This window comes from Crocuta crocuta, unplaced genomic scaffold, assembly GCF_008692635.1.
Source record: "Crocuta crocuta isolate KB4526 unplaced genomic scaffold, BGI_CrCroc_1.0 scaffold143, whole genome shotgun sequence".
Lineage (NCBI taxonomy): Eukaryota > Metazoa > Chordata > Mammalia > Carnivora > Hyaenidae > Crocuta > Crocuta crocuta.
The window spans coordinates 6,443,943-6,465,116 of record NW_027529175.1 but is presented as its reverse complement, the minus strand read 5'-3'; the positions used below and the strand labels follow the sequence as shown (position 1 = coordinate 6,465,116).

General features: G+C 61.1%; 1 protein-coding gene across 1 annotated transcript in view; it reads right to left on the bottom strand.

The window, feature by feature from the left end:
• Nucleotides 1-5,863: 5,863 nt before the first annotated feature.
• Nucleotides 5,864-21,174, bottom strand: part of TBC1D22A (TBC1 domain family member 22A) — a 213,395-nt gene continuing 198,084 nt past the window's right edge. The window contains exon 11 of the mRNA XM_077757903.1: nt 5,864-6,024. Coding sequence (XP_077614029.1) covers nt 5,864-6,024 — 161 coding nt within the window. The remainder of the gene's footprint in view (nt 6,025-21,174) is intronic.

The window sequence follows — 21,174 nt, the reverse complement described above, 5'->3', positions numbered from 1 at the left end:
ACACACANACACACACACACACACACACACACACACACTCTCTCTCTCTCTCTCTCTCTCTCTCTCCCTCCCTCCCTCCCCGGGAAACCCGATCAGCCGGGCCACCCACCTGCTCTTCCCTCTGGGTCTCTGGGTCGAACTGCCGGGTGGGAGGGCGCTGGGGAGCTGACGACAAGGAGGCTGTGCGCCAGCCCCAGCACTGTCTACGCGGTCATCTTCACCCCCGCCCCAAGGGTGAGGCCCGCAGTACAGCAAGGGGACTCCCCACGGTGGGGCCGGGGGGGGTTATGGCGACGGGCAATCATGACGGGTGGGGCTGCAGGGGCAGCAGGTGCTCAAGGCGGGGCTGGAGGCCGGGCCACGTAGCCAGCACCAAGCTCGGTCACAGGTGGGAGCCATCTGCAGAAGCCAAGCCACCCTCTGGGAAAAGAGCCGTGAGCGCCCAGAGGCCTGTGGCTGAGACCACAGACCCGGACCCGCCCCCCAGCCTGGCCACCCGCTGCCCGTGGCCCCAGCTGAGTGCAGCTGAGTGCAGCAGCCTCCGCTCTGCCCCGACACCCTAACACCGTGACACGGCCACCCCCGCACACCTCCCGCAGGGCAGGCCAGGCCCATCTGCCTCTTCAGCCTCCACATCCGCTCCTGGTGTGGGCCAGCACTTCCTGGCATACGGCTCTGGGCCCAGCCCTGTCCTCAGCTCAAGTCCTGCTGAAATGTCCCCTGGGGAGCCTCCCCTACACCCCCGGGCAGAGTGAGATGTCCCCAAGTCCCGGACCTCATCACCCCTGGCTGAGCATGTGTCCCTGCCAGGCAGTGGAGCCCTAGGGGCAGGGATGCCGCTCAGACATCTCACTGGAGCCGGGGCCCACATCAGACCCCGCGCAAACGAGGGCTCATGTTGGAGAAGGTGAACACGCGGGAGGAGTCACAGGTGGTTGGACAGCAGACGGATGGTCGTCATCAGCAGACACGCATCCTTCGCATTGGGGCCAGTCACACACGGTGCCTGCTCTGCAAATCCAGCATCTTCTCACCGGCCCCACACTGACCCTTCCCCTGCCTGCAGCGAGGCCGCATCCGCCAGGCTCTCCACACCCCGCGTCCCGCACACCCACTGCCCACACGCCCTCGTTCCCGGAGGCCTTCCTGTGTTCCACATGCTCCTCGCTCATTCCATCTAGGCCGGGGCTCTCAGGCCCCGTCCTTCCCCGATGCTCCCTGCCACAAGCCTTGGCACGGGGGCAGATCCCGTTCAGGGCCCACGGCCCTTCGTTCCCCGCTGCGCCACGGGCTGCAGAGGGCCTGGCCATGGCCACGGCCGCAGTCCTGGCTCCTGGGCGCTGCTCCGAGTGATGTAGACCTGGGCCCCGCTCTCACAGTGGGGCATGCCGGGTACCGGGGCACCAGCTGGGGTGCGGGAGGCAAGTACACAAGTGTGGCTCACGGGGAAGGGAGGTGGGGGCCTTGGTCCCCTACGGTCTGAGACCCCAAGGCCCAAACACTGACACCTTGCTGACCCCCGGCTGGAAACGTCTCCTCGAATCCCCACAGCCATCTCCCACCACACACTTCAGGAAGCAACCTGCCCAAGGCCAAGAGGACAGTGCTGGGCTCAGCAGACAGGCCGTCCCGCGGGAGCAGGGGAGGCCGCAGAGATGCCTTCCCCACAGGGGCCTGCGTGACGCGTTTGCACAGATCCTTTCCCGGAAGGACCCAAGTCCATTTGACCGCAGGTGGGCCATTCGGACCTTTATCGGCATTAAAGACACCCTAGGACACGGTCAGGCCGCTTCCCCGGGCAGGTGTGCACTGGGGGCCTGGGGCCCAGGGCCTGGAGCACCGGCACCATCTGCTCTGAGCGGCCGTGTGTGGTGGCCCTGCCTCAAGAGGTCGTGACCTAAGGCTGACAGCGTGCAAATGACCAGATCCGAAGGCAGGGGAGACCCCACAGTTCTTTTCCCGTTGATTCACTGCCAGCCCCGTGAAGAGTGTGACTGAAGACGGCCCTCCGGGAGTGGGCAGTGGGGGTGTCCTAGTTAGGAGTCAGGTGGCCTCCGGTAGCACAAGGAAGGAATTTAGTAAATGCCTTAAGGCAAATGAAGCCATCTTGCAGTACTCACCCAGAACAAGATCTTTCCTTTTTCTAAACAAAACCAGCAGGTTGTGGGCAGCGTAAGGCCTCTGACGGCACCCTGGGCACCAGCCCCGTCTACCAAAGCCGCCACAGCCTCGGGACGGACGGGAGGAGCCGCTCTTAGAGCCACACACATGTGCTGGGGGCGGCAGGAGGAAAGTGGCACTCACTGGGACACACCCGCGGCAGGAGGGCCGGCTCCCCAGTGTCAATCCCCAAGGACCAGCCAGAGCCCCGACTGTCCCCCGGGAACCCAGCTCTTTGACCCCAGGTGTGGTGCTCTTCATTCCGGGAATCACCCGGAGGCACACTCACTCCAGAATCAGCCTTGCAGGACGTCCGTCGGGAGGAAAGGACCCCAGCCCGTGGCAGGGGGTGCCCCCACCACCCAGTGAGCCTTCCCCACTGCACCCAACAGCACTCACCGTTAGCTTGGAAATGCTCAGGACCACCCACTGCACAACCAGCCTCCTGCCCTCTTCCCCCCCTTCACGGCCACACCCCTCAGAGGATGGGGGGGTCACTTCAATGCAAGCTGAGGTCAGCCCCCCCCCACCCCGAGCATGCCTGTCTACAGCCACCAGCGGGCAGCACCCCACTGACCCAGTGCCCACGGGCCTTCAGGTGAAGCTGTCCACTCCCCACGGTGCCCCACCGACCCTGACCCACTTCCCAGAGCGCACCCCACACAAGGCAGCCACTCACCGTGTGGGTCTATTCAATTCAAACTTAGAGACACGAAAACTAAAACTTCAGTTCCTCAGCCGCATTTTCCAAGTGTTGAATAAGCCAATACGTCTAGAGGTGACTGGGCACTTCCATCATCCCAGAACCTTCTACTGGACGCTTGCTCCGGAATCCATCCCGCTGGCTCTGTGCATGCCAGGGTTTCCCTCCCTGCACCCCCTCTGGCCCCCTCGCCACCCGGGCCAGGCCCCTGCACCTGTACACACGTAAACACCCACATCGGGTTACTGAGAAAAATGCTGTAGTGAATGCGGGGGTGCACAGCGTTCTGGGACATTGATCTCATCTCCTTTGGGTAAACAAATTCAGTAAAGTTGCAAGTTAAATATCAATATATGAAAATCAGGTGCATTTCTCCACCCTAACGATGAACTATAAGAACAAGAAATCAAGAAATCAGTCTCATGCACAAGGGCTGCAGAAAGAATAAAACACTTAGGAGCAAAAGACTGAAAACCATAAAATGCTGATTACAGAACCCAAGGACGACAGAAACGCAAAGGTGCCCCGTGCTCCTGCCCCGGGCGCTCTGCCTGGGGGCCCGGGAGCATCAGCAGCCGGCAGAGCTTGGAGAAGGGAATTCTGCTCGGTGGGAGGCCAGGGGTCCACTGTCAGCCCACCCGGAGAAGCGGGCAGAGGGGGCAGCCGTGGTGAGGGCAGAGGAGAAACCGCGGGGGGCATGCCTCGTCAGGGGCCCTCGCAGGGCCGCCGTGCAGCCCACATCCCTCTGGGTCCCTCTGGGTCCCTCTGGGGCCTGCGGGAGGAGGCCGAGCTCCCGGCAGCACTGTCAGGTCGCAGCATTCGGGGCAGGAGCTGTCGGAATGGGGACCCCCACCCCACGACTCCCCCCATCCGCGCTGGCTCTGAGTCCACCCCTGTTCACGGGAGAGCAAAGCCCACGCGCCTCCTGGCAGACGCACACCGAGAGGTTAGCCTGGGGAGGAGAAGGGAGGGTTGGAGAGAAGGGTGAACAAAACAAGGGCTGGGGACTGACCACCTCTCCCCGCAGCTGCAGACCGAGGGCAAAGGCCCCTCTCATCCAAGGTCATCAGCACCCACGCACCGCGTGGAGGATGAGACGCCTCCTTTCCACACACAGCCTGCGGACGGGGAGCCAGAGGCAGAGTGGGCGGCCAGGTAACGGAGGTCAGGCAAATGGCTCCCACGGCCAGGGCTCTCCGGGAGGCCGCTGCCTCCTCCGGCCACGGCCGCCTGCACCAGCACCGCTTCCCGTAACGCGCCACGTGCCCAGGGGCAGGGGCCACCTCCCTGAGGCTCGGCCGGCTCTGCACTGCCTGTGCTATTTAAATGCCTGTTTTCAAGCCTGCGCTGACCTCATTCACATTCGCGCCACTTCCTGGTCCGGAGCCTGGGCGGAGCGGGTGACCCCAAAGCCTCCGTTGACACACCACCCCGGAGGACTTCGCGCTCCCTCGTGAGAGTTAAAGAGCTACTGAAACCTCTAATGGCCCAGCTAGTAAATACCCCAGTTTAGGGGAGAGCGATCACAAGCACGCCATCCTCTGATTACGATGTATTTCCATTGCCAAAAGATGCAATACAATTTCATGGTTACTTGGGCCTGTAAAATAGAAATATCCCCAATTTTTAAGATATGAAAAGGTTTACGACCAGGGTACTGTCAGTTCAAGAATGAGTCCGTGGTACAAATGAGTCAATTCATGACAAAATTTAATTTCAGGAAAATTAACTCAATAAAGATGCCACAACCGTGCTCAAAGTTTTAATGCCTATTAGGAGTTTTAGCGCGTGCAGGGCCGGGGACGCGCAGATCCGTTTCCTTGCTCCTCAAAACACAATTGACTTCATACTAATGTATCCGTAATGGGGACAGTATTACAAGGAACTTGGTGTTTAATGAGGGGGCAGGGTGTCCAACAGCCTAACCCTCACAAATGGACAGCGTTGCAAGTCACGGGATATTAAGTTTGTTTCCTGTGATGCTAGGAGACCCAGCTAATAGCACCGGACTGACAGCCACTTTAACCAAACAGCCCAAGGAAGGCTTTATGTTCCGGCGAATTCCAGCGGCCAGAAACTGTAACCGCCGGGTGCCAGGAAAGCAAACCTAAGCGGGGGCCTGCACGCCAGCAGCCAAGCGGGCGTCAGTTCCGTAGCCACCATCACCAGAATGCGTGAGCCGCCAGAAAGGACGGCCTCGTCCACACGGCGGGCACAGAAACACACGACAGCCGCGGGCCCCAGGCGGGACGCAAGGACCGCCCTCAGGAACAGAACTCCGCGGGCTCCCGTCACCACGAGCTCAGAGTAAGATGGCAGCGGGTGCGGGGGCTCCGACCCCACAGGAAGAACGCACGGTCCACACCAAGGGCCCCTTTGACGGAGGGACGGGGAACGGAGCGCAAGACACGCTCTCGGGACCCCTGCCTCCCACCCACACGGTCGTGGACACCCACGGCAAGGCTCCCACGACGGCGCCCAACCAGACTGACCCTGCCTGCGCAGCAGCCGCCACGGGGAGCTCCCTTCCCGTCTCCAAAGGTGCCGCCCCCGGCCCGGGGCCCGCGCAGGCCCGGCACCCCTGCAGCACACCCTGCCTCCCAGTGAAGAGACGGGCACGTAAGGCCCCTGCCTTCTGCGGCCATGATGGACGGCAGGCGTGGAGCCCGCGGCACCGCCTCGGCTTCGGCAAACGTCTCTGACAAAATGAAAAGGTGCCAGAATAAGCAAGGGGACACTCGAGGGAACAAAGGTGGTTTGTTCCAGAAAACTCAATCTCCTGAGGAAACGAGTTCCATCAGCATCGGTGGAGAGGAGAAAATTTCACATTGCACTGAACCTGTCAGCGAGTTTTTAGAAAATCTTTATTACAAGTAAGCTCAAAACGGAGACAACCCGTGAGTCCTGAGTGAGATCGTTCCCCACAGCTGCGGCTCAGACCCACCGACCCGCTCGTGAGCCCGGGGGACGCGGTCACCGCACGAAGGGAATGAAGTTCAGCTACAAACAGAACCACGGAAGTTCTTCCCCTTTTACATCGTTTCCCATGACGACACCAGAGACGGGACATTTAAAAGACCGCCTGTCACAGAGCGGGCGCCTCGCAGGAAGGGAGNGCAGGTAACGCACCTCGTGCTGCTCCAGGTGCCGGTGCACTTGCTCTGTGCGACACAAACACAGGCCGTCAGGGAGAGCCGGGGGGTCCCCACCTCAGAGCCACCCCCCAACCGCCAGACACACAGCCCCCCCGCAGCAAGGGAGCCATTTGGACGGACGCTTCCTCCGGGAAAGTGAGCGCTGGGAGCAGGGGCAGGAAGACACGGGCTTCGAGGATGCCTCCCGGGTCCCCTGCTCCCTGCTCCCTGCTCCCAGGTCTCCTGCTCCCTCCTCCCTGCTCCCAGGTCCCCTGCTCCCTGCTCCCTGCTCCCAGGTCCCCTGCTCCCTCCTCCCTGCTCCCAGGTCCCCTGCTCCCCTGCTCCCTGCTCCCAGGTCCCCTGCTCCCTGCGGGCCAACAGGCGGATGCCCCACCCCATTAGAGGCACAGTACCACTGCCCCTCCGTGGGGGAGAAAGTGGGCATGTGGTGGCGCTTTCTCCTGCCAGGGCAAGTCCACCATACCCGGGCTGCGGTCCCAGGAGGGGCTCGGACAGAGAAACGGGGAGCCGGGAGCCTGGCTCCCAAAACCACCTCAAGCTGGGCCCGGGCAAATGCCCCACCTGCCCGGGGACCCAGCCAGTGAGCGGGCCAGTGGGCCATGGGCCTGGCTCTGGGCCAGGGCATCTGGAGTGCAGATTTGGGGCTGGCCTCTCAGAAGGGCCAGGCTTTACCAGCCATCCCCTCCCTGACGCACCAGCACCCACTGGCCACCAACTGTTCCTCCCTCCCCTGCTCTGCAGCGGGCCGAGCCCCTGCAGCCTGGGCCCCTGTGCTGCCAGGTAGTCAGCACACTGACAGTGTGGAGCCTGCTTGGGATTCTTTCTCTCTTCCTCTCTCTCTGCCCCTTCCCACTTGTGCTTAGTTTCTCTCTCAAAATAAATAAGCTTAAAAAAGAAAAACAGGAGGGGGCAGGAGGGGTGAGAGCACCGGGTCCTGAGACCCTCTGCATCACACAGGCAGTGACAGGCTGAAGTGTGAGTGCCTGGCGGGAGGTGCGCCCGCCTGCAGGGCAGGAAGTCTGGCCACAGAAGAGCTCTGAGCACCGCTGGGACCCCGGCCCCAAACCACCGCTATCCCTGGCTGAGCGCAACAAGCCCGCCTGGACACCCGGGCGCGGCAGGCGGGGCGGGACACCTGCGGCCGGTGNCACGCGGTGAGACTGGTCACAAGACAGTGACTAATTGCACGGGGCTGATAAGCACACAGGCTCATCCTGGGGCCCTTGCAGCCAGCTGGGAGCAAGGTGCCAGGGAGGAGGCCGATGGCACCAGGCAGTGGGAAGACCCCAGAGGCCCCCAGCCTGCCACGTGCTGCCACTTCAGGGACAGATGTAGGGACCGGGGGCTCCACGCACTGCACGGGGCAGGCCCGGGCCCAGGCTGCCAAGGCCAGGCAGCAGGCAGAGAGGGCAGCCCCGGGGGCGAGGGGGGCTGGCACCTGCTCCCCCCGGTATCCAGCTCCTGCAGACAGGCCCCCCCCACCCCCCCGGAGGGCAGCTCGCATGCCAGGGGAGGGGCTGGTGTGGGGTCTGCTCTGTGCAGAGGCCCCGGCACAAGCCCGAGCGAGCTCAAGGGAAGCGTGCATCTCCACACGACTGACCCCACTCATCCGCCCTCGAGAGCCTAGGGAGGACGCTCCTGGGGATGCGGGGCTAGAACAGAGCAGGCACCGGGGAGCCNCGGTATCCAGCTCCTGCAGACAGGCCCCCCCCACCCCCCCGGAGGGCAGCTCGCATGCCAGGGGAGGGGCTGGTGTGGGGTCTGCTCTGTGCAGAGGCCCCGGCACAAGCCCGAGCGAGCTCAAGGGAAGCGTGCATCTCCACACGACCGACCCCACTCATCCGCCCTCGAGAGCCTAGGGAGGATGCTCCTGGGGATGCGGGGCTAGAACAGAGCAGGCACCGGGGAGCTGGTGGTAGGTGTCCCACAGACAAGGGCCCGTGCCCTGTTCCTGGGGCACTTGGTGAGCGCAGGAGGGGAGACAGCTGGGAAGCTCAGGGGCGGGTTGGCTTGACCACTGAGCGCAGCAGGGACTGACATCATCCCTCACAGCAGGGCATCACCCTCGCCTCCGTGGCCCCCACACAGCGGGGCGTCGCCCTCGCCTCCGTGGCTGTTAGAGAACACAGGTGCTCAGACCCTTCTCAACGTCCTCGATCGGAACCTCCCAGGTGGGGTCTGAGAACCTGTCCTAGGTCCCCAGGAGATCCCCTCCAGGGGGCCCAAGGCTCAGAAGGACAGGACTCCGGCCTCCCGCACAGGGTCCAGGTCCCGGAAGTTCCCGCACAGGCCACGGCAGGTACAGGCCGCAGGCGCTGCTCACCGGGCCCACCTAACCGTGTTCTTCTAATCAACATGGGTTTCACAAGACAATTGCTTTTACATAAACTTCATTTCACTCCCAGAGAGAAGTCTCCACTCGCTCCAGGGGTGGGTGACATCGCCAGCGATGGGTCCGTGGTGGGGCCTCCCTGGCAGAACAGAGTCACAGCTTCTCACCGAGAAGAGCCCCAGACAGGAAGGGGTGACCCTCTCCTGTGTCTCCAGNCCAGGGGAGGGGCTGGTGTGGGGTCTGCTCTGTGCAGAGGCCCCGGCACAAGCCCGAGCGAGCTCAAGGGAAGCGTGCATCTCCACACGACCGACCCCACTCATCCGCCCTCGAGAGCCTAGGGAGGATGCTCCTGGGGATGCGGGGCTAGAACAGAGCAGGCACCGGGGAGCTGGTGGTAGGTGTCCCACAGACAAGGGCCCGTGCCCTGTTCCTGGGGCACTTGGTGAGCGCAGGAGGGGAGACAGCTGGGAAGCTCAGGGGCGGGTTGGCTTGACCACTGAGCGCAGCAGGGACTGACATCATCCCTCACAGCAGGGCATCACCCTCACCTCCGTGGCCCCCACACAGCGGGGCGTCGCCCTCGCCTCCGTGGCTGTTAGAGAACACAGGTGCTCAGACCCTTCTCAACGTCCTCGATCGGAACCTCCCAGGTGGGGTCTGAGAACCTGTCCTAGGTCCCCAGGAGATCCCCTCCAGGGGGCCCAAGGCTCAGAAGGACAGGACTCCGGCCTCCCGCACAGGGTCCAGGTCCCGGAAGTTCCCGCACAGGCCACGGCAGGTACAGGCCGCAGGCGCTGCTCACCGGGCCCACCTAACCGTGTTCTTCTAATCAACATGGGTTTCACAAGACAATTGCTTTTACATAAACTTCATTTCACTCCCAGAGAGAAGTCTCCACTCGCTCCAGGGGTGGGTGACATCGCCAGCGATGGGTCCGTGGTGGGGCCTCCCTGGCAGAACAGAGTCACAGCTTCTCACCGAGAAGAGCCCCAGACAGGAAGGGGTGACCCTCTCCTGTGTCTCCAGCCTCTCAGCTCAGGAGCACTTTATGCCACCAGGGGGTTCCTCTCAAGATGTCTGCAGGATTCCACAAATGGCCCACAGTTTGAGAAACCCTGGTGCACAGAATAAAACTGGAACGGCTCAGAGTGCACGGCGTTCTCGGCCCTCAATGCCCCAACATGCCCCCCGGGGTGTCTCCCCAGGTGACACCAGGTGCCACGATGCTCAACGACGCCTGGCCACCCCGTGTCCCTCACGCCACAGCCCTCCTCCTGGCCCCCCAGCCTGTCCCTACTCACGTGCCCAGCACCTGGAGAGTTGTCTCAGACACCCCCTCCCTCCTGGTGCCACAGACACCTCGAGGAGACCATCTGTCGTGCCGTCCTGGGCTTCATGCTCAGGGGCCGTGCCCGCCCTGCAGTAGGGGCCATGTGCAAGTGCCCTCTGCGTCTGTCAGATGACCGACCGACTGAAGGAACCGTGAGTGTGGGGAGAAAACATGACCGACCATGGATGGACGAAGCCCCAACCTGCGATCTTCCTTCTCTGCCTCTGCTCCCCAAGCCCCATTGCCGGAGGCATCCCCAGGCCGCGGTGCAGGGGAGGGGCCATCCTCACACCGTGGTGCTGGGGGCATCCCCACTCTGCGCTGCCAGGGGCATTTTTAGCAACACGACAGGATGCTGCTCTTTTTAAAGAACTGAAAAATGACTTCTAACCTGCAGTCCTCAGCAGGTACAAAACTAAACTTCTGGAGAGTTCCGAGGGCCCCCAGTGCCCCTCCCCTCCAGGCCTGACATTTGCCTGCTGTCCCAAGGCAGAAGCCCCACCAGCTGAGACCGGCTTCCACTGCGGAGAGTCACTGACACGGGCCCTCTGGTAAGCACTTGAAACCCAGCAGTTTAGGGACTTGCGATCTCCCTGAAGCAGCCTCCCCCTCCTCCACCCAGAGTGGAGCCACTTCCCTGCGTGCGCTGCCGGATGCCTGCGAGCAGGCGGGCAGACCCCATCACTGCCTGAGAACAGCCAGGGAGGAGGGAGGCCGGCGCAGAGGACGCTCCAGGGACAGGCGCCTGGCCCCGGCTGGTGGTCACAGTCCGGCCGGTCCCTCCAGGGACAGTCCCAGCACCTCATGCACGGGCACAGGACAGAGCCCAGTGCTGCGGCAGGTGGGCAGCCTGGAGCCCCCCAAGGCATGGCGGCTAGCCCACCTGCCCCCGGCAAGCCACCCTCGCGTGCATGGCACAGCCCAAGCCCCAGCAATGACAGCAGGGCAGTGGTCACATTTTAATAGTTGGGAAAGACATGCCACCTCCAAGCTTTCTAACGTGGGTTCACGCTCTGATACAACAGGTCACCACACACTTGGACACTGCTCATGCACCCTGCCCCTGCCCAGTAACACAGCGGTCTGTTAGCGGAGGGGCCATCAGACCCAGGGCACCACAGAGGGGCTCTCCCTGGGGTGCCACCAGTGGGTCCTGCCTCAGACCCTGGCCTCCTGGAGGACAGGGACTTTGTCCCGGCCCGGGGGCGGACACGGAGCCAGGTCTGGGGTTGAGGGAGAGCAGCGGCCACAGCTGGACACCCGTGGGAGACGGGCACGGGACGGAAACTGGGGACGCGCACCGCCCGCGTGAGGCAAGGACAGAGCAGCCCCGGCCTCCGTGGCCAGGCCCCTGTGTCGCTGTCGTGCTTCCAGCATGTGTGAGGACAAGGTCACCGGCTTACACGCTGGGGAACCTAACAGCTCTTGACACGTGCCCGGAAGGCAGGGGACACCTTTCTAACGTGACCTGGCGAGCCAACGGATCTGGAAAATTACACACACATTTCCAGAACCTCTATCACGGAAGCACCCTAAGTAAATGGTAAAGATTAACCCCTTCTCTTCTACAGTGAGCTCCAGCTGGCGCCCCACGTGCAGTAAGTCCCCGGCCCCCGCCCCACGAGGTGCAGACAGCGGCAGGCCCTGGCTCAGGCGTGGCCAAGAGGAGCCCATTGCAGCCAGCGCTGCCAGCGCCCTTCCTGAAGGGGCCAGGCCTGCAGGACCCTGACCCGGGGCCCAGTGCACGGAGGTGGGCTGGGAGGCGCCCACGGATGCGGGTGAGGAGCAGTGGACTGGAGACGGGACTCAGCACTGCGCCACCCCACGTCCCGCAGCGACCCCACACTGACAGATGGGTGCAGGGACTCGCCCTGGGTCTCCGGGTACCAGCACTGGGGGCGCGGCCGCTGTTTTCTGCAGAGCACGGCCCGGCTCATCTGGGAAAGCACGGGCTGCAGGAAAGACCAGAAACCCGCCGCCGCGCTGACCCCACAAAGACACAGGCAAAGTCCTTCCAGAACAAGGGCTCCTCATCCACCAGCTCTTTCAGGGACAATATCCCGGGTCTCCCCCACCCCCGCCACGTACCCCGGCCCGTGGGAGAGGAAGCTGAGCAGACGAGGCCTGCGTCCTGCCCCCCCACAGCTCAGCAGCTTGGAGGAGAGACACAAAGGAAATTCAACCTTGAACCTGACAGTTGTCCGTTGTTCCAGAATAACGGACCCTGCGTGCCCAGGAGAGCCGGGCTTCTCGCTGCCAGCTGGGGGCCTCAGCGCTCCTGAGAGGGGCTGGAAAGGCACGGCCCCTGCCGCTGTGGGGGGGCCGCGAGGGCCAGGCGTGGCCCACGTGAGGCACCACGGCAGGACACCCCGGCCTACCACCCACAGGGCGTGGCTCACGCCGAGGTGGCTTCTCGGGAAGCGTGTTGTGGAGGGTGACAAAGCGGGCCCCCCACGGCCCCCCAACGCCCCTCGCGTGCGCAGGGCTCCTGGCGGGGCCGCCTCCTGGCCAGAATGTGCTGAGAAATGGACAACTAAACTCTCCACGTGACTTTCAATTTATATACGTCAGGGCTGCAAATGTATACGCTGAAAAGCTTCATTTTTCCTATTTTATAAGTAATTGTGAGCAGATGCTCTTTCACTGATAAAGGTAATTTGGTTAGCAATAATTCTGAATTTGAAATTTTCCATTTCACTGGAAATAAACGTGTACATATAATGAATGAGCAGGCAGATGTAATTATTGTCATCTTTCAGGTTGAAAAGATTTTCTTCATAAAACCCTCCGTGGCAGGCCCGGGCACTGCTATTGCTGTAAAGTCCCCAGGAAGGTACCTGTCAGAGCGACACGCAGGGAGGCCACCGCGGAATTTGCGGGACACCTTCCTCAGCACTTCAAACAGCAGATCTGCAGACTGGAAATTCTATGGAAACATCTTGCTTTCTTGATTAAAAATAAAAATAAATTATGCAAAAGCATTGTGTTCCAGGATTTATGCTAAAGAGAAAAAAAAAAAAAAAACACGTATCCCATTGACTTGGCATAAAAAACACATACTGTTTATGCAGGGCAGACACTACTTAGATTTATTTGCCCAAAGAGTGAGCATAATTGCTCACACTTAGATACCTGACAAAGAAAACCGTTCAAAACCCTACACAAAGCCGAGAACAGACATGAATACATCACGCTTCTGCTGGGCAAGGCATGAATAGGCTTCGATTTGGGGGGAAGATTTCAATTCTCCATCAGTTAAACAGGTAAAAAAAAAAGAGAGAGAGAGAGACAGAGAGAGAGAGAGAACAAAACAAGAGCCACCTGACAGTGAACATGGGCCTCTTCGCAGCCAAGAAGCCCCTCGTCTGGGCTCAGCCACCCTCCCGGTTTGCAGGACTGCTCTGTGTTAACACTATGGAGGCAGGGCCGGGGACCCAGGCCTCGCTGTACAGGGGTGTAGGGGTGAGGGGACTCGGCCAGGAGGAAGGGGCTGAGGCAGAGGGCAGCAGAGGTGGGGCACCTCCATGAAGGAGAGGCCCAGGGCTCCCCACTGCAGACACCCACAGAGGTGCCCCGAGGAGGGTCTGAGCTGGAAGGGGGGCGGGGCAGACAAGGGAAGTGAGGACACAGAGCGGGACCCAGGACGTCCCCCGGCAAATCCCTGCAGGCCGACCGCCCCGCAGCCCCACGCAGGGGCAGAGAGCAGGCTGTGGCCGGAGTCTGGTCTGCTGGCCTGTCCCCTCCTGTGGGCAGCAGGTGAGCCTAAACCAGACACTAAGGAAGAGTGCTAAGACCTCAGGTATAGAGTCAGGAGAGCCTGTGTTCAAACCCCAGGTCGGCTTCTGGAAAGTTCTTGAAGGCTCTCTCTCAGTGCCCCGAGGTCCTCCCCCGGACAGCCCGCTCCCTCAGTGCACTCTCTCAGGAAAGTTCCTGGCACGGTGGCTGCCACCGCCCCGTGTGGGGCCTGGGGGAAGGGGGGCAGGAGGGGGCGCCAGGAGGGGTGTCCCCCGGCCAGCCTGAGCGCACAGGTACACAAGGCGGGTGTGGTGAGGACGCCTGACCCCGTGGCGGGCCTAGGGTCAGCGGCAGCCGAGTGGGACCGCGACGCAGCGTGCCTCGTCAGGCAACGTTCTCCTTTCAGGACACGCGGCTGCACTCCAATAAGGATCACTACAACGTCTCCAAAAACATTTTTACCTCGGAAATTAGAATGGAAATCAATAGAAATTGAGATTTATTTAGACCATTTAACAACATCTTAGGAATGTGCTGATGGTGTAGAGAGAAAACGCACCCGCGGCCCATCCTGCGCCAAGAACTCCAGATCCCGGCGGGTTCCGCCCCGTGGGGTGGCCGTTCTACACCTTCTGCATCCCCCACGAACAAGGGGGAGCACACGAAGGTCAAGGAGAATGAGCGACGTGGGCCTCCCAGGAGCACCTCTGTGATGTCACACGCTGTCCATTCCACACGGACTCTGGACCAGGTCCCTGGTCAGAGAAGCCTCAGTGCTCTGTAGCAGGAGTGGGCGGCGCTGGCCTCTGCCCCTTCCCGGGAGGGAGGCTCTCAGCCCTCGCACCTCCCCCAGGGCTGGGTGTCCCTGCTATGCTAACGAGAGGGGTTTCGGTGAGTGCACCCTGCAGCAGTGGCAGGGTGGGGGTGCGTGGGGCCCTCACCAGCCAGACATTGGGGAGACAAATGGAGACTGAGCCCAATGCAGGGCCTGTGACCCACCCGGGAGCACTGTGGGGAAATCAGAACAGTCTGGGCACCCAGCCGCAGCCGAGCTTCCACAGACGGCGGGGTGGGCAATGCGCCCCGACTCCGTGGGGGCCCTCCCCAACCACATCCCATGGCTCCGGATCTTACCCTTCAGGATAAAACCCCCATCGCACGCACAGTGCTCTCCTGAGCTTCGTGGGCCACTCTAGTGGACGGTCGGACGCAAGGGATCCATGGGAACCACCAAAGCTACGGCCACTTGCTCAGAAGTGCAGGTGGCCTGGGACCGTGGACGTCTGGTGTCTGGAGCAGAGCCGTCTGGCGGGGAACTGAGCGAGCCCAGAACCTGTGGGGTCTCCTACCGGCAGGGGTGCACTTGCACCCGGGGTACCAACAAAACACTCCTGCCCCCATCAAATGCCCAAGGCGCGATCCAGAAAGACCTATGGAAAGAGGCCAGACACATGTTCCCGAAATAACTTCTCCGAGGCTGGCTTTAACACCAAGGTCATGCTACGCGACTGCTATCTCCTTACACGCTCCACGCAAGCGTGTGGGCGAAGACGGGTCAGACCCAAGGCCGTGAGCCATGCCCGAGCAGGAGAGACCAACATGGTCACCGCATGAGCACAGGGACAGGCCGGGGCGCAGTCGCCCCCAGGCCCTGGGCGCAGACTCCAGCAGGCACCCTGGGGACCCAGCGTACACACAAGCAGGGAGTGAAATTAAGGCTCCCGGCAGGATGTAAAAAACAGTGTTTATCTGACACCACAACATGCTATCTTTCCATCTTTAGAGACGTATTAAGCATATTTTGTTGACAGTAACATTATCTAAAATACAAGTTCTTCTGAAGCTACTGCAGACTGAAGCGACGAGGCATTAAATCATCCTCACCTCACAGATGTGTTCAGGTGCTTCTCCACAAACGCCTGTTTTCCTATCAGAAAACAACAGCAAACCTGACGTACTGGGAAGGACGCAGACAACAGAGCGGCGTCCCGGGGCACCCAAAGCATGGAGGCCCCGACAACCCCTGCAAGGCCACCCCGGCCGCGTCAGCATGTACACATCTGCGGAGCCCAGGCACAGAGGCGGCAGGGGGACACCAGGCGGGACGGACGGGAGCTGCAGGGGCCTGGCTGCGTCCCAGCCAACACGCGTGCAGGGATTTAGGTGGGGGCATGGTGAGGGCACTGAGGAAGAGTGCCCGCCCCAGGTGCCAGGAGGTGGAGAGCCAGCGGGGGGCCGGGCCTGGCCTGCAGCTGAGACAACAAAAAGCCCCCCAGTGGGTCTCTGGGCTCCCTGACCCCCCAAAAGGGTGACGTGGGGCATGTACACGTGATGGTGGGGAGCAGAGCCACACAGGCGTGAGGAGACGGCCTCAACCCCAGCGCTGTGGGGAGAGTGGGGGAGGGGAGCCTACGACACTGCTTCTCCTTTGTTCATTGTGTTAGTTTCCCGATTCCGTAACAAATGTTCGCCCAGTGAGAACAACGAACCTTTGTCATCTCACAGCCCCTGTGGCTCGAGTCCAGGTAGGACCGGCAGGCTCTGCCACTCGGGGCTTTCCAAAGCTCACTGAAGGCTGTGCTCTCATCTGGAGGCTCGACTGAAGCAGCCCCCGCCTCCAAGTTATTTCAGGGTGCTGGCAGAATCCAGTCCCTTGCAGGGCTGGGCCTCAGGGCCCCGGCTCCTTGCTGGCCATTAGCCAGAGGCCACCCACATGTCCATGCCCTGTGGGCTTCTCTGACTGGCCGCTGGCTTCTAGAACAAAAGCAAAATCTCTAGCTGATCTTCTAAACTGGAGCCTTTCATGATGTGATGTAACCACGGACTGACGGCCCACCACGCCAGACTACTTCCAGCCACGCGATTCGCCCAAACCCAGGAGCAGGGTCACACAGAGATGTGGACACGAGCAGGCTCCCCAGAAGTCACCACAGGGCCTGCGCACCACGTTCATTCACTGCACTTGCCTCAGCCGGGAGCAAGCCTGTCTGACTCTGTGACACCAGCCAGCACATTCCCCTTTCCAGCAGGGCAGCGAGGAGGAGGGCCCGAGCTGCCCACCACTGCAGCTCGGCAACCTAACCGTGGCAGTGAGTCAGAGAGAAAGAAGGTTCTGCTTGCCCTCCACCTCCAAGTCAAGGGGCAAGGCCCTGTTTTAAAGGGGGCAGAGAGAAGAGAAGAAAGAAACTGAGCTAGGTGAGCAGTGGGCTCGTCATCAGTTTGCAAACTGTCTCATCAGCAGTAAAGAAACCCTGACGAGACCCAGTGGAGGGGAAGACGAGGCCCTTCCCCAAAAGTACTCCATCCACTGCAGCGCATGGAACCCAGCCACGAAAACACGGACTTCTGACCACGACCTGTGAGCCCCCATACCCAGGCTGGTGAGTGGTCCGTGCCTGTCCACCACTGAGATGCAGCTCAAGCACCACGGCCCTCCCAAAGCCTCTCCTGACCTCCCCCTCCTCAGCACCCCATCGGGTCGCCCATAGACTTCGCAAAGAGATGGAGGGACGGCCACCACTTTAGTGGCCTTGGTGACTGGCATGCCACCTTGCCTGTTCAACTGGTAGCTCGTACTGACAGGGCTCCTTCTGATTCCTTTCCACACCCGGGACCCAAAGGGCAAGACAGTAAGAGTTTTTCGTGAAAGTGGGCTGCACGGATGGATGCACAGATGGACACCCTGATTACTGGATATGTGGATGGATGGACAGTCAAATGAGGGACAGGGATGGAAGGATTGCCGGATACATGGTTAAATGCTGGGTGAGTAGACGGATCAGGGAGAGAGGACAAACTGCAGGAGGCTAATCAGTCAGTAAAGGAAAGATGCACAGGATGGCCGATCCTCGCATGGCTCCGGGAAAAGCCCTCTCCAAAGAAGCCTGTGACTTAGGTGTAGGCCACGATCTCACACACAGGTCATGAGTTCGAGCCCCACATTGAGTTTTCTGCTGTCAGCACAGAGTCAGCTTCAGATCCTCGGTGTTCCTCTCACCTCTCACTTTCTCAAAAATAAAATGAACGTTAAAAAAAAAAAAAAAAAAAAAAAGAACCGCACTGAGGCATGACAGCCGCCGCAGGGCGAGTGGCCTGGCCCCGGGTGCTGGCACAGGCTGAATATGGGGAGGCGGCCACCTCCCCAAACCACCCCCAGGGCTGAGGGTCCGTGACTGCAGCCTCAGTCCCAGGGCAGGGAAGCTGGACCACACAGACCAGACCCGCGGGAAGACCGGCCACAGCACCGCCGTCCCCGCCCAGGGGGTGCCCCGCGTGGGCCTGCCCGGCACCTGAGCCCTCCAGGAAGGGTTAGTCCACAGGGAGCAGGGGTGTGCAGAGAACTGTCTGATTTGGGCGTCAGGGGCTGACTTTCTGCCCTGACACGGCGGTGCCTCGTGGGCTGCATCTGTTTTCCTCTGCTCTGTTCCAGGCATCACAAGCGTCCCCAAAGCTGCTGAAGTTCTGAGCAGTGAACCTGGTAAAAGAACGTTAGCGGGTACATGAGCAGACCAAGGTTACCCGAGCACTTAACTTCCATACCATTTCTTTTTTTTTCTTTCTTTTTTTTTTTTATTTATTTCTAGGAGAGAGAGAGAGACAGCGGGAGCAGGGGAGGGTCAGAGAGAGAGGGAGATACAGACTCTGAAATAGGCTCCAGGCTCTGAGCTGGCAGTCAGCACAGAGCCTGATGCGGGGCTCGAACCCACGAACCGCGAGATCATGACCTAAGCAAAAGTTGGACGCTCAACGGACTAAGCCACCCAGGCGCCCCACTTCCGTACCATTTCTTAACAAACAACCAGAATGCAGTCTAAAATGATGAGTTTATCAGAGAAGATCCACTCCAGGGAGGGTTTTATCCATCATCCTGTTGAAAGACCTAAGAAGCCCTTCACCCCCCCCATACACAGAAGGAGTCTGTCCCTGTTTCTAGCACTGAAAACCTGCCCCAGGGAACTGGAAACGGCGAGCTTCCCGCCGCCGCCTCGAGGAGGAGCTACCCGCAGTTCTCGCTCTGCTTTCTTGCCTGTGACACAGAAGCATGAATGGTCACTTGCGTCTCCCTGGGCACCTGCTGCCTCCAGGACACCACCTGTGCCCACAGCCGCCCCCACCCTGCCTCTGCTCTCAGGGAGCACTCTTCATGCCTGCTGCCAGCCGCCGGGGACACAGGCCGCAGTGCCGCCTCCCCCCCCACAAGGGCTCCGGCACCCCGGCTCAGACACGACCCTCCCTCACCAGCCACAGTGCCCCATGTCTCACCCCGTGGCCCGCAGACAGGCCCACAAGACGCTCACACAAAATGCGGTTTCCCACGCTGGAGCCCCTCCACTGCCCCCTCCTATTCAGGGGGACACTTCCCCAAGGACCCCCGGAAGTCCTGAGCGAACATCACTCTTCACAGGACAGACCTGCTACTGGCAGAGCAGAGGAATCCCTGAGCTCAAGCACCGGAGACACGGAGAAAGGGGAAAGCAGCCGAGTCAGCAGCCCTGGGGGTGACCAGTCCTCGCTGACAGGCACCCAGGGCAGCACGGAAAGGCCCAGAGCTGGCGGGAGAGCCATGCCGTCCAGTCTCACAAGACACTTCTCAGCCCAAACAGAAGCACGGGCTCACGGCACAGATGCCTGGCAGACACCCACTCGGCCCACGATCAAAGTGAAGGTCACGGGTCAAGGGAGCCTGCTCTGCGTGTCCACAGCAGCTCCCTCCCGCACGTCTGGGGACTCGTGCTGAGTCTCGGCACCAAGAAACAGCAAATAAACCCAAAATAACAGACACCCTGGAAAGAAAAGAGAACGACAACAAAACCTAAATGTGCCGCTTCAGAAACGGCAAAGTCCTGGGATGCACGGAAAGGCCACGTCTCCTCTCCGTCGAGCAACAACCTGCCGCATCCCCAGTGTCCCTGATGACGTGGTGTGACCCGTTACCGGGAGGGGGTCGGGGGGGACACCTGGGTCCACAGCTTACTGCCCTGTGCCAGCACGTACCCACGGGGCAGGGGCTGCAGCACCCCAGGTCCCGGTTACACACATCCTCAGCGTGCAGCTCACTGGGCGGGGGGGGCTTCTCTCTCATGGCAGCACCCAGAGACTGGAGCGGCCACGCGCATACACACACACACACACACACACACACACACACACTGTGCCTCCCCAGCCACAGGGCAGCACCCAAGGGATCCAAAATCAATAGGCCCCATCCTTCATCTGTGTGGCCCAGACTCAACGCTCCTCTTAGCCCGTTTCCCCAGTGGTCAAGTGCAGACACCGGCCACCAAGAATGAATGGGATGCAGAGCGTGCAGGGCTCAGCAGCGTGCTGGGGGCCCAGGCAGAGCTGCGTGAGCAGTGAGCCCTGCGAGGGCGCACACCTGGCCGGCCGCGAGGGCCTCCGAGCGAGGACACTGGCAGGCCACCCCGTGGAAGCCACTCCGAGACCGGGACGGCTCAGGGGCCTCCAGAGAGATTTCTAGCACCTGCGTTCACCCCTCCTCCTTCCAGGACCTCCCAGTGACGGAAGGGGCAGATACGCTCGTACAAGAGAAGCAATGAAAAGAAAACTCTGAGACGAGACAGAAACGCACAGGTGGCATCTCCCCAGGGGACCTGGAAAGCTCGAGCCGATGCAACACTGCAGGCAGCAGGAAGCGATTCGCTCGGCACGGAACAAGCCCACAGCCCAGAAGCAGCAGCGCGGGGAACCCCGGGAGGGGTGGCCTTCGCCCCAGAGCGTGCATCTGTACAAGCTGCGGGATGCCCCCCGCCTGCACCCCCCGCCTGGCAGCAGCTGTGCCCCTGCCTGTCCAGTCCTATGACCCTGAGCGCAGGGGGACGTCCTCCGCAGAGGTAAGGCCGGAGAGGGGCGTCCTCCGCAGAGGTGAGGCCGGCCCCGACGCAGGGACCCGGCAGGGGGTAGGAGCCCCGAGCTGTGAGCACCTACTCCACCTGCGCTGTCCCCTGTGCGGTGACAGGGAGCAGAGGGAACATGCGGAAGGCTGGGCCCACCAGGGACCCACAGCCCGAAGCACGGAAGACACAGGGGCCACGGTGAGTGAAGACAGGAAGCGCTCCGCTGCCTTTCACGGAAGAGCTGGTGGCTCACGGAGGCGAAGGCGACCCCCACCGTGGCCCTCGTCCCGCCGGCGTGGAAATGCCGGGCCGCAGGCTGCCTCCTGTCCCGGCTGTGAGAGGGACGCTGCTCCTTTATGGTAAGGGAGACAAAACCACGCCCGTGCTCCAGCAACTCATGACCACGGACAAAAATGACTTTGGGGAATCGTTTCTAAACCAGATTTGATGGCCTACATTCAAAACCAAGACAACTCTTTCTTCTTAAGGTCAAGGAGAATCACTTTATTTGGAAGTCTCTACTTACAATTTAATTAACTAGTCTCAGTTTGGCAATAAACCCGGAGCATCAATCTCTGGATGGAGGGTCACAAAGATATCATTCGGGAGAAAAGCATCTAAATCATGAGCTCAGAAGGCCCCACGTGCTGCACTCATGACACAGTGGACAGCCATCCCCGCCCCCGGAGTAAACACGCTCCCCGGCCGAGTGGCTGATGGCGGTGCGGGTGATCCAGTGTCAGTTCCAGGAAGGAAAGGCCTGGGAAAGCCACAGAGACAGCACAAAACAGACAGAGACAGTGTCTCTCAGGCTGGCACGTCCACCCATGAAGGGGGGGCTGGAAGCACAGCCGTAGGCCCCTCCCCGGCCCACCCTCACTTAGCCCGGCCAACAGCGGGGCGGC